General features: G+C 39.2%; 1 protein-coding gene across 1 annotated transcript in view; it reads left to right on the forward strand.

Annotated features, from left to right (window-relative positions):
* The window catches only part of ttbk1a (tau tubulin kinase 1a), a 40,508-nt gene that overhangs the window by 4,373 nt on the left and 23,022 nt on the right, over positions 1-13,113 (forward strand). The window contains exons 4-9 of the mRNA XM_062438461.1: positions 1,206-1,346; positions 3,700-3,804; positions 10,278-10,343; positions 10,543-10,635; positions 10,944-11,069; positions 11,957-12,111. Of these exons, the coding sequence (XP_062294445.1) occupies positions 1,206-1,346; positions 3,700-3,804; positions 10,278-10,343; positions 10,543-10,635; positions 10,944-11,069; positions 11,957-12,111 (686 nt within the window). The remainder of the gene's footprint in view (positions 1-1,205; positions 1,347-3,699; positions 3,805-10,277; positions 10,344-10,542; positions 10,636-10,943; positions 11,070-11,956; positions 12,112-13,113) is intronic.

Raw genomic sequence — 13,113 nt, forward strand, 5'->3', positions numbered from 1 at the left:
TTGTTTATTGCAAAAACCTGAAAAATTTTAAATTTTGCCAATAAACATAAAATGTAATTGGGGTTGAATAATTTTGGTTGCAACTACATATATATAACATTATAAGACTATTATAAGAGATAAAAAAAAAACATGAAGATAAAGAAAAATGAGAAACAAGAAGATAGAGAAATTAGTTATAAAATAATAAAAGTTTCAGAGGACTTTATAAAGTGATGGAAACACTTGGACCTTTTTATTGAGTCGTACAGATTCGACTCGACAGCAAATAACAGCAATAACGTCAATTCTGATGATTTTTAGTTTTAGGATTAATTTGTGTTAGTTTTGCTCTGCAGCCTGCAGATATCTGGACGTTAAACAGACTTTACCTGTCGGCTCATTGATCAGATCTCAGGATAGCAGTTAGCGGTTAGCAGCAGGTTTAACTGCAGCCAAATGTTCTCGTTCAGATTCAAACGTGCTGCAAAGTTTAATCAATGAAATCAACCTGGTTTAAACTTGTGTTGTTTTCTGTTTTTTTTAACGCAGTAATACAACATAAAAAATAATTAACATAGTGATTAGTTAAAGTAAATCAATAACAATATTTACAGTACAGATTTAAATAGTTACAGTATATTTTGGTTGTTTTAAATTCATAGAAAAATTCAGTTGTTTCAGCAGGAAGGAAGGAAAGGAGGGAGGAAGGAAGGAAGGGAGGAAGGGATGAAGAAGGAAAGGAGGGAGGAAGAAGGAAGGAAAGGAGGGAGGAAGGAAGGAAGGGAGGAAGGGATGAAGAAGGAAAGGAGGGAGGAAGGAAGGAAGGGAGGAAGAAGGAAGGAAAGTAAGGAGTGAAGGATGGAAAGGAGGGAAGAAGGAAGGGAGGAAAGGAAAGAAGGAAGGGAGGAAGGAAAGGAAGAAAGGACAGAGGAAAGAAGGAAGGAAGGTAGGAGGGAGGGAGAAAGGAAAGAAGAACAGAAGACAGAAGGAAGGGGGGAGGAAAGAAAGAGAGAAGGAGGGAGGGAGGAAAGAAGGAAGGGGGGAAGGAAAGGAAGGAATGAGGGAAGGAAAGAAGGAGGGAGGAAGGAATGACATACAGAAGGAAGTAAGGGAGGAAAGAAGGAACAGTCAGAACAGACGGGGACAACGGGAGGACGACAGGAAGCTTAAACTTATCTTAATCTTTGTTCAGGAACTAAACGAAGGTGTTTGTGTGTTTTCAGGGTAGAAACCTGGCCGACCTGCGGAGGAGTCAACCCAGAGGAACCTTCACTATGAGCACCACGCTGCGGCTCGGCAAGCAGATCCTGGAGTCCATCGAAGCCATTCACTCAGTGGGCTTCCTGCACCGCGACATCAAACCGGTACGAAGGAAGGAACTCTACCGCTGCTTATAGATGAAGACGCTGTGACTGTGGGAATAAAAACATGAATCATTAGATATAAACAGGAAGTAGACGAGTTAAATAAGAAGAAAGTTTATCATCAGTTTAACCCTCCTGTTGTCCTCGAGTCAAGGAAGGAAGGGAGGAAGAAGGAAGGAAAAGAGGGAAGGAGGGAGGAGGGAAAGGAGGGAGGGAGGATGGAAGGATGGAAGAGGGAAGGGAGGGAGGAGGGGAGGATGGAAGAAGGAAGGAAAGGCGGAAGAAGGAAGGAAAGGAGGGAGGGAGGAAGGAAGAAGGAAGGAAAGAGGGAGGAAGGAGGGAAGGACAGAAGGAAGGAAAGGAGGGAGGAAGGAAGGAGAAAGGACAGACGGAGGAAAGAAGGAAGGTAGGAAGGAGGGAGGGAGGAAAGAAGGAAGGGAGGAAGGTAGGGGGGAGGAAAGAAAGAGAGAAGGAGGGAGGGAGGAAGGAAAGGAAGGAAGGAAGGACAGAAGGAGGGAGGGAGGGAGGACAGAAGCAAGGAAGAAAGGGGGATGGAGGGCTGCTTATAGATGAAGACGCTGTGACTGTGGGAATAAAAACATGAATCATTAGATATAAACAGGAAGTAGACGAGTTAAATAAGAGGAAAGTTTATTATCAGTTTAACCCTCCTGTTGTCCTCGAGTCAAGGAAGGAAGGGAGGAAGAAGGAAGGAAGGAAGGAAGAAGGAAGGACAGGAGGGAGGAAGTTGAGTTACTTTAAATACAAAATAATTAAAAGCTGGTTTCTAAAAACGTCTCAGCAGAGAAATAATGTAAATTTAAATAGTTTGCAGTGTTTTACTTCTTATATAAACTGATTTTACACCATTTAATTTGTGCAAATGTTCACAATCAGACTTAATTCAGTGTTTTAAACTCAATGTTTACAACCTAAAATGACTTAAAGGATTAAAGATGGTGAAAAGCAATTTATGTCAAAAGTTTTAATATTATTAATGCAGCGAGAGGAAGCTTCTCGTCTGCAGGATTTTACATGAATTATAACGTTCAGGTTTTTTTCTGTGTTAGAGACGATGTTAAATATATTTACATGTTAATGAGCAGAAGTGGAACAAAAGCTGGAGGATAAATATAAACACTGATGAAGGTCAGAGACTCAGTTCAGTCTGAAACATCTTTTTCTCTTCAGTTACTGGTTTTATTAACAGTAGAATAAATCAGCACATCGTCTGCAAATCAAGAAATAAATTAGATTTTACAGATCGGTTGAAGTAAAAATAAGAAGGTTAGAAAAACAAAAAAGAAAGAAAGATTTATAAAATGAGTTTTAATTTCATGTTAAAGAAAAACTGCATCAGTACTCTATTACAAGTAAAAGTACTGCAGTATTATGAGTGATGTAGTATGCAGTATTACAGTAAAAGTACTGCAGTATTATGAGTGATGTAGTATGCAGTATTACAGTAAAGTACTGCAGTATTATAGTGATGTAGTATGCAGTATTACAGTAAAGTACTGCAGTATTATGAGTGATGTAGTATGCAGTATTACAGTAAAGTACTGCAGTATTATAGTGATGTAGTATGCAGTATTACAGTAAAGTACTGCAGTATTATGAGTGATGTAGTATGCAGTATTACAGTAAAGTACTGCAGTATTATAGTGATGTAGTATGCAGTATTACAGTAAAAGTACTGCAGTATTATAGTGATGTAGTATGCAGTATTACAGTAAAGTACTGCAGTATTATAGTGATGTAGTATGCAGTATTACAGTAAAAGTACTGCAGTATTATAGTGATGTAGTATGCAGTATTACAGTAAAGTACTGCAGTATTATAGTGATGTAGTATGCAGTATTACAGTAAAGTACTGCAGTATTATAGTGATGTAGTATGCAGTATTACAGTAAAGTACTGCAGTATTATAGTGATGTAGTATGCAGTATTACAGTAAAGTACTGCAGTATTATAGTGATGTAGTATGCAGTATTACAGTAAAGTACTGCAGTATTATGAGTGATGTAGTATGCAGTATTACAGTAAAAGTACTGCAGTATTATAGTGATGTAGTATGCAGTATTACAGTAAAGTAGTGGTTTGGTCCTCTGACTGATATATTATTATTATGACATCATTAGATTATTAATAGTGAAGCATCAGTGTTAGAGCAGCATGTTACTGTTGTAGCTGCTGGAGGTGGAGCTAGTTTACACTACTTTATATACAGTTAGCTAGTTTAGTCCAGTGGTTCCCAACCTAGGGGTGGGGCCCCTCCAAAGGGTCAGCAGATAAATGTGTTTTCACTTTTTGTTATTTTTCTTTAATCTTTGTGGTTTTTTTCTTCCTGCAGTCGAACTTTGCGATGGGTCGGCTTCCCTCCACATACAGGAAGTGCTACATGCTGGACTTCGGTCTGGCTCGTCAGTACACAAACACCACCGGAGAGGTCCGACCGGTAAGAAACTTTATCGACAAACTGTCTCTGAACATCACGATGGATGATGGCATATGGGCCGGATCATTATGTGTTTTACTTCCATTCATCATTAATCAGTCACATTAACCTCGTTTATTTTGTTTATTTGTTTTATTTGTTTTTAATATGAATATTTATTGTTTTACCAACATTATATAAACAGGATAAATGTTTTCTGTGTATTAAAAGTAAAACTAAGTAATACAAATTTAATTCCAGGATATAATAAGTATAACAGTCAAATTTATTATGTTGTTATAATAAAATAAGATAAAATATATCTCATTAAACAGGATTGAAATCTTGTTATAACATGTAAAAAATGTTTAAAAAATTTAAATAGAATAAGTTTTTAAAAAAGTAAAAAAATAAAATAATTAAATAAATAAGTAACTATATAAAACTAGTTTAAAGTAGATTAAAAAAACAAGTAAATACAAAATAAAAAATATATAAATAATAAATAAATTAGATTAAAAAAAGATTAAAAGACAAAATAAACAGACGAATAAAATCGATACAATAGAATAAAAAAGACGATAAAACGTTTCAGTAACTCAGAAGTTTTAGTGTTTAAAGTGTTTTTAATTGATTATTTTATTGTATATTTGTTGCTTCTTATGAACGGAGTAATATCAGAGCAGCGAGGTGTGTTTGCTGCAATGCACCAACATTAGTCCCACTGAGCTTCCTGCTGTCTGTGAGCACCGATCAATAACTAGATCAATAACTAGATCAATAACTAGTCCCTGTGATTGGTCAGTTACTATCAGTTATTGATCCTGAAGCTGCATGATGAGTTTTTAATGGAGGAAAGTTTGGATGGTTTTATTGGTTAATAATCAATAATCAATAATCAATAATCAGAGTCTGCTGGTCTCTGTAGTTTCACTCTCAGCTGCTGCCTCTCTCTCTCTCTCTCTCTCTTTCTTTCTTTTCCTCTCTTTCATTCTGTCTCTCTATTAGACTGAACACGGAGCTATTTATAGATCATAGAGCTGCTTCCATTACTGTCACCTTCCTCCTCTTCCTCCTCCTCCTCCTCCTCTTCCTCCTCCTCCCCCTCCTCTTCCTCCTCCTTCTCTTCCTCCTCCTCCTCTTCTTCCTCCCCCTCTTCCTCCCCCTCCTCCTCCTCCTCCCCCTCTTCCTCCTCCTCCTCCTCTTCCTGCAGTAGTTTCTACTGTTGCAGCAGTCAGATGAATATTTGATGCTGTTTCATGCGTCAGTGGGCGAGAGACCTCAGGCTTCCTCTCTCTCTCACTTTCTCCATCTCTCTCTCTGTCTCTCTCTCACTCTCTCTGTCTCTCTCTCTCACTTTCTCTCTCTGTCTCTCTCTCTCTCTGTCTCTCTCCCTCTCTCTCTCTCTCTTTCTCTCTCTCTGTCTCTCTCTCTCTCCATCTCTCTCTCTCTCTCTTCAGCTGACTCAGCTCTCTCTCCTCTTCTTCCACCCCTCCCCTCTGCTCTCCTCATCGATCTTCATCCCTCCATCTCGTCCTTTCTGACATCAGACAGGAAGACTGTCGAGCTCTCATTAACTCGTTTATTCCTGGAGTTTATTCGACCAATCACAGCAGAGTGGAGAGGGAGAGGGGGTGGGGGGGGGGGCTCTTAAAGAGACAGGAGCTAAAACGGCCTGTTAATAGACAGAGGCTGAACTGAGCGGCTGCATAAAGGACCAGTAGAAGATAAATAAGGAGTTTTTATTCCAGTAGAGACTCAGAATATTAATATAGAGTATAGATTATGAGTCATGTTTAAATGCCTGCAGCCAGAAGCTCTGAGCACACTTCACCCTCATAGCAACATCATGTTACTCACTGCATTAATTTCCTGCATTTTTGTGGCTTTTAATCACATTTTGTTTGTGAAGATAAAATTCCAGGTTCTGTTTTCCCAGGAAGTCATTTTGTTTCTGTCACACAACATATTAAAACTACATTATTTAACATTAATAAACACTTTCATCCTGCTCCACTTTTTATCTGGAGATCAGCTGATTATGGACTCGGCCAAGATCTCGTTTTTACTCTGTAATGTGTGTTTGTGACCACTAGGTGGCTCAAAAAGGGTAAAAAGCATAATGTCTCCATATGAGGATGCAGGAGGTTCACTAAAGGAGCTTTTTCCATTATACAGTTCTAGCTCTACTTGACTCTACTGGGTTTTGGTACCAGGAACCTTTTCCATTACTATAGTTCCTCCTGAACATGAGCGGGGTCGTCATAGCAACGCTGCATTAAACTCACAAACACATAAACAATGGAGGCGATGGTGTACTTGCTGCTGTATGAGGCTTTCTGTCTCACACAAAGCAAGAGAAGAGAAACTAATCTCTGTAACGCTGTTGTTGGTATTTAAATATGCCGGGTTTGATTCTTGTGTGGGACGGCTCATGACTCTTCCAGCGACTCTCTGACCAATCAGTGGCCGGCGGCTTGGAACCTCGGCAGAGCAGATCGAGTCATGCTAGAACTGTATAATGGAAAAGCGCCATAATATTTGGAGGTGTGAAGCTAAAACACAACTTTATTTAAAGTCCCTGTAAAGTAAAAATAAATATGTGTTCTGAGTTTGACATACCACAGAAAAGTGTGTTGTTAACCACCCTGCCAAATATGAATGATTTAAAAAATCGGCAAATATATGAAATTAGGCTTCAAAGTTGTGTAAAAGTCTGCCTATTTCTCTGCTCCCAAACGCTGTGGGAGTGGCCGCCGAGTCCGCTGAAGCCCCGCCCCCTACCAAGTATCACCTGTCAATCAAAGTCACCACCTCTACCAGAAACATGGACGCTAGGTCTGAGAGCTTCCTGCTGCTAGCTCAGTGGCTAACTCGGCGGTTAGCTCGGCGGCTAACTCAGCGGCTAGCTCAGTGGCTAACTTGGCGGTTAGCTCAGCAGCTAGCTCAGCTAACTGGCTAACTGTAGACTGTAGTAGTAGTAGTGTGCGCTGAATGTATTTATACCTCTACAGCAGCAGGTCGGGTTTATACTAAGCCTAGCTCCACAATTCAAATCTAAATGGTTGAAATGCTTTTTACACCTTTTTTTAGAAATACATTTATGACCTACTTAATGTGTTTAGAAGAAAATATCTGAATTCACTTTACATAGTCTTTAAAATAAGCATTCTTCATTATTTTCTGACATTTTATAGATAAAATAATCAACTAACGATTAGTTCTATGCTCTTTAATCTTCTGTTTAATCATTTTGTCTTTAAAATGTCAGATCATGTGTTAACTCGGGTTGAAGCTTTAACTTTATTACCTCAGTGAGATTCTGCATGACTGTATTGATCACCAATCATCAGTTCTGTTATCAATAATTTCTGTTTTGTGATGTTTCAGTTTTTTATGTTTTATTTCCTTTTTTTATGTTTCAGTGGGTTTTTTTGTTTTTTGTGTTTCTTACAGTTTCCTTTGGACTTATGATTTTGACGTGCATGCCTCCCCGTTTCTCCATCATCTCCATGGTTACCCAGGGATGTGAGTGGTTTCTATAGCAACAGAGGGGGATGGGGGGAAGGGGTGGGGAGGGTCACAGCAGCAGCATCAGCAGCCGACCGCCAAAATAAAAGTGATCCGAACACATTTTTTTAAAAGTGTCTTAAATCAACAAAAACTATTAACTATTCATTTCACTAAAACACATGTCAATAGATACGGAGATAATCTGACCCAGAACAGCATCAATGGACAAACATTTGTAGCATCTATACAAAATATAACATTTAAAAAATTTCATTTTTGTGCATTTTGGGCCACGTTAGGAGAAGTCATCAAATTTAAAAAAAAAGAAGAAGGCATTAGTGAACAGTATGTTAGGTGTTAGACCGATATAAAAAAGGTCTGCAGTGAATCAGTCTGACATTTTTGTTGGAATAATAAAAGCAGAACCAGCCACAGTGTTGTTGATGATGATGATGATGATGATGATGATGATGATGATGAAGAAGAGCTGCAGACAAAAGACTTTTGCTGCATTTTCTGCAAATGGCCAAAACCTCCGACTTCTTTAACCTGCTGTGTGATGGAAAAACACTCACAGCCTGCCAGCTCCTCTCAGCTTCTCTCAGCTTCTCTCAGCACGACTCAACACGACGACACTGAAACAATCTGGAGAAACACTGATAGTGACGAGAACCAGACATGTTATATTAACGTTAAAGTGTTTTTATATATACTATACTTCCACCACAGCTCAACAGGGAAACACTAAGAGGGAATCTGATGCTAAAAAGACTGTAAATGCTACTACTGTTACTACTCCATAAAGTACTACTACTACTACTATTAGTACTACTACTAACAGCACTGTTAAAGATTGTAATTATGCAGCCCATAGTCAATGGAGAGAGTAGACAGGAGTCCAGGATGTCTTGTATTGAAAAGGTTTATTTACTTGGCAAATGAATGATCAGTAAACGTTATGTTGTGATGCTCATTCAGTTCTGTAGTTTCCGTCTTCCAGGACTTTAAACCACACAGATAATGGCACAGGTTGAGCCAATGCCCAAATATGGGCAGATCCAACACATCTACAATATACATCTACTGGTCTAAAGACACTCAGGACCTTTCACCTCCATCCAACACTATATCAAACCTCTGACTCCAGTTACCTTTACCCCATTCAGGGAAAACAGTCAAGCACATATCTGACCTCGGTTGCTATAGCAACACTATCAGAACGCCTCCTGTTTTCCCCAAAAGGATCAAACTCACTGCTCAGCACTATCTCAAGGGGAGACAGTGTCTAAACCAGTGGTCTCCAACCCTGCTCCTGGAGAGCTACTGCCCTGCATGTTTTAGGTATCTCCTCACTCTAACACACCTGATTCTAATAATCAACTCGTTATCAAGCCCTTTGACGAGCCTCCGCTGCTTGATAACGAGTTAGAGTGAGGAGATACCTAAAACATGCAGGGCAGTAGCTCTCCAGGAGCAGGGTTGGAGACCACTGGTCTAAACCAAGATTTGATGTAGCCTAGTTTGACCCAGTGCATATTAATGATGGAAAATTCCCTAACAAGTACTACTACTAATAGTACTAATACTACTACTACTACTACTACTACATAAAGCACTACTACTAATAGTACTAATACTACTACTACTACTACTACTACTACTACATAAAGTACTACTATTACTACATAAAGTACTCCTCCTCCATGTAGTTTCCACTCAGTAAATGTGTCAGATATCATTGATATGACTAACAATAATAACTCAGACTGATGAAGCTCAATAGAAGCTGATCATCTACTTTAAATGACTGTGTGGAAACACTGTGATACAGTCGTCCATCACTGAAGGAGATCCTTTAACAGTCAGTATGAACAGGAGGAATGATTACAGAGAGGAAAACCTGACTGTGAACTGTTCTTTACATTTAACCCTCATAAAAACACTAAAAACATTAATAAATCAGACACAAGTCAACTTTGTGTTGTTGTATCCGTACTTTGCTCTACATACCCAAAATGTGTAGTAATGTTCAACACACTTTTATATGAATAAACCATGAATGTATTATAAGAGCTGATATAGCGCCGCCCCAGTGGTCACTCTTGGTATTGCAGCTGTGGCCCAAACAGAATTTTCCTCGTAGACGTCTATAAAACTGCTGACAGGATCAATTCTGACTCTTAATGCTCTTAACATTTGATCCATGGAGGTTTTATATGTGTAAAACTTTCCTTAAGACAAGAAAATCGACTTTAGAAACCTGTGACATCATCACACTGTAAAGTCTGTGGGCCGATGGGGGAGAAACACTACTGAGCATGTGCAGTGGAGCCGAAGTCATTACAGGACTGAATGGGAGCTTTCTTTGGTCTCCAGCTCTTATAATACAAACATGGAATATAAACAGAGGCTCCATGCTGGTTGGAGATGCGTAACCATGGTAACCGTTGCCATGCCAACCATAAAGCCTTAACTAATTTAATCACTCCAGTCAAAGTGAAAAACCTTTTTTTTGTACTGTTGGTTTTTTATATGAAGGTTTCAGACACTACTTCACATCTCCCAGTTGTCATAGTAACCAAAATGTGTCATCATCATCACATCCCTGCCTCACCGTGTTAAAGATGATGATCGCCATGGAAACCACTTAAATCTTTAGTCTGTGTGGACGGAGCTGCTGACGTTTCTGTGTGTGTCATTATTTGATTTTCATTTATTTATTATTCATTTATTATTTATTATTTATCAGGAACACAAAGTTTTGACCAAAATTATTGATTATTTTTATGTTTTTCTCCTGATTACAGAATAATTAGATCCTGATTTGACTTTAACTCTTACAAACTGTTCATATTCAGGCTTTATCCTCATAATTAGTCTCTAAACATCATTTTTTGTCTAATTTTGTTGTTTTTTCTGCACAAAAACATTTTTAGAAAGTAGTAAAATCAGTTGTTTGTTGTTTTGTTGTGTGTGTTCAGCCGAGGACCGTGGCAGGTTTCAGAGGGACGGTCCGCTACGCTTCAGTCAACGCTCATAAAAACAAGGTCTGTGCTGCTTTTAATGTTACAATCAATCATATGATGTTAAATTATTTTATTAATAACCTCAATCACACTGTGAGAGATGAATATTGGATCAGAATTGATGATCAAACTATTTATGATGTCATGAATCTGATGTTTAATTAATCAGTTAATAATCAATAATGACATTTATTAAAATAACGTGTTTGTGTCCCTGCAGGAAATGGGTCGCCATGACGACCTGTGGTCGTTGTTTTACATGCTGGTGGAGTTCGCTGTTGGGCAGTTGCCATGGCGAAAGATCAAAGATAAGGTCAGACTGTCTCACCTGCTACTGTAATACTAATAATAATACTACTACTAATAGTAGTAATAGTCATAGTCGTATAATAGTAGTAGTAAGAAGTAGTAGAAACTCTGAGTTAATTGGTCAGATATTCTTCTCAGGTGGATGAGACCCAAACGGAGCTAAAATGAGTGAAAAAGCAGATTCCTGGATGAAAATTAAAATTTGAACTCATTTTATGTTGATTGTTCATGTTCTAGGCTCTGATTGGCCAGTCAGTTTTATATTAAATAGTTCATAGATCCTCGTTAACTGAAGTGATTTTAATTCTCCAGGAGCAAGTGGGTCAGATTAAAGAGCGTTACGACCATCGGATGCTGCTCAAACACATGCCTTCAGAGTTCAACATCTTCCTGGACCATGTTCTGGCCCTGGACTACTACACCAAACCAGATTACCAGGTACACAGACACACACACCTACCCGTTCTTACTACCTCGTGGGGACCCCTGACTGGGTTCCACCCTTTCTAAAGGGTCTATAGACGTAATTTTAACTCCAAAATTCATCATAATTCTGTTTGAACAAAAAAATGACTTGAAATATCAATAACTCTCACAAATAAATTTGAAACCTGAATTTTACCCCCCTCGTTGGGACCCGTAATGCTAACGCCTATTAGCATACAATTGACATCACTGTTAGCCACAGTACAATTCATATGCAGTATTTATTTATTTATTTATTTTTTTTAAAGATTTTCTCTGGCATAGACGCCTTTATTTTGAAAGTAGAGAGACAGGAAATTACGGGAGAGAGAGGGGGGTGTGACATGCAGAAAGGTCCGCCGGCCGGGAATTGAACCGGGGTCCGCTATGTACATGGCATGCGCTCTAAACCACTCGACCACCTGCGCGCCCCATATGCAGTATTTGAACAAATGTTGGATTGAAACCATGACCATTAACACTGCATTTAATAATCCACTTAGCCAGGGGGCTAATCGCTAAGCTAATATGCTATTACAAAGCTAATATGCTAATATACACACTTAGACACTTTGTCAGGAAAAGGTCCCCACCGGGGAGATTCGTACACTGCAGTACCGTGTGTGACCTCTGGGGTGTACACAAAGTCAGGAAAACCAACCCTGTGGGGACCTTTTTTTTTTCAAAAAAACTGCACCAGCCTATCAGGAGGCTGTTTGCTATTTATTTCAATGCTTGTGCCTGTGGGGACCAGGAGTCGGTAATAATATATCAGGTTGCGGTCCCTGCCAGGATAGAAAAACGCACACACACACACACTCAAACACACGGAGTCACCTTCACGCCTCTCTGTCCTGCAGCTGCTGATGTCGGTGTTTGAGAACAGCATGAAGGAGCGAATCATCACCGAGAACGAGCCTTTCGATTGGGAGAAGGGAGGCGGCGACGTCACGCTGTCGACCAGCGCATCCACCCAACCGCAGCACAACACCCGACCGACCGCCGCCATGGTGGGGTAAGAACCAACGCCCCCCCCCCCACCCCGCCTGCAGAGATCCATCAGGGAAGCAAAGAATAAGAGTCGTCTGGAATCGCTTCCTTAAATTTAGCCACAGGACCATCAGACATTTAGTGGAGCCAGTTTTGTTTAATAGTGTGTCGTCCAATAATAACATTTCAAACATTATAAAGTAACAGTCTGATAAAATCTAGTTTTGTGGAAAAATGATTAAATGTTCGATTTCTATGTCATAAGTCAGAACAAGGTGGAGGATGTAGTTCAGACAGTGAGCAGGTTTATTAACAGTCTGACAGAAGACAGTTGAGTCTACTAATGAAATAAATACAGTGTTAAGGCATCATCATCAATGTCCACATGAATATTAAATAATTATATAAAAACTCAGCGTACAGGCCAGGAGGACAAATAAAAATGGCTGTAAAGTGAAAGACTAAGAACGAGGCTTTCAAATGAGTTAAAGTTAAGTTTAGCTATAATTATTAGAATCTATTGAATCTGTAGGGATTATTATTTAACGAAAACAGATGCATTTTTCACAGCCTAAACGTGCCACAAAACTCACGAAACATTGCACAGGCATCATACCTGGCAAAAAATTGATATTTTATGGCTCGCCGAAATGGGCGTGGCAAAATGGCTCAATAGCGCCCCCTAGAAAGTTAAAAAAAATTGAGCCCCTCGTCCCAGATCGATGTAGATGAATGAAATTTGGTACGCATATATATCATGTAAAGATGCACAAAAAAGTCTGTTGGACCCCTACCCTAACTCCAACAGGAAGTCGGCCATTTTGAATCGAATTTGCGATTTTGGCGCCATTTTCGCATTTGTTCACGCATCGTACGTTTACGAACTCCTCGTAGAGATTTAATCTGACCAACTTCAAATTCAGTCATTATGATCTTAAGCCATTGTAGATGATAAGTTAAGAAAATATTTTGCCTACATCAAACTTGCTGGCCGTGGCGTTGTGGCAAATTTCGCTATTTCAGGGCG

This window comes from Scomber scombrus, chromosome 2 (assembly GCF_963691925.1).
Source record: "Scomber scombrus chromosome 2, fScoSco1.1, whole genome shotgun sequence".
NCBI lineage: Eukaryota > Metazoa > Chordata > Actinopteri > Scombriformes > Scombridae > Scomber > Scomber scombrus.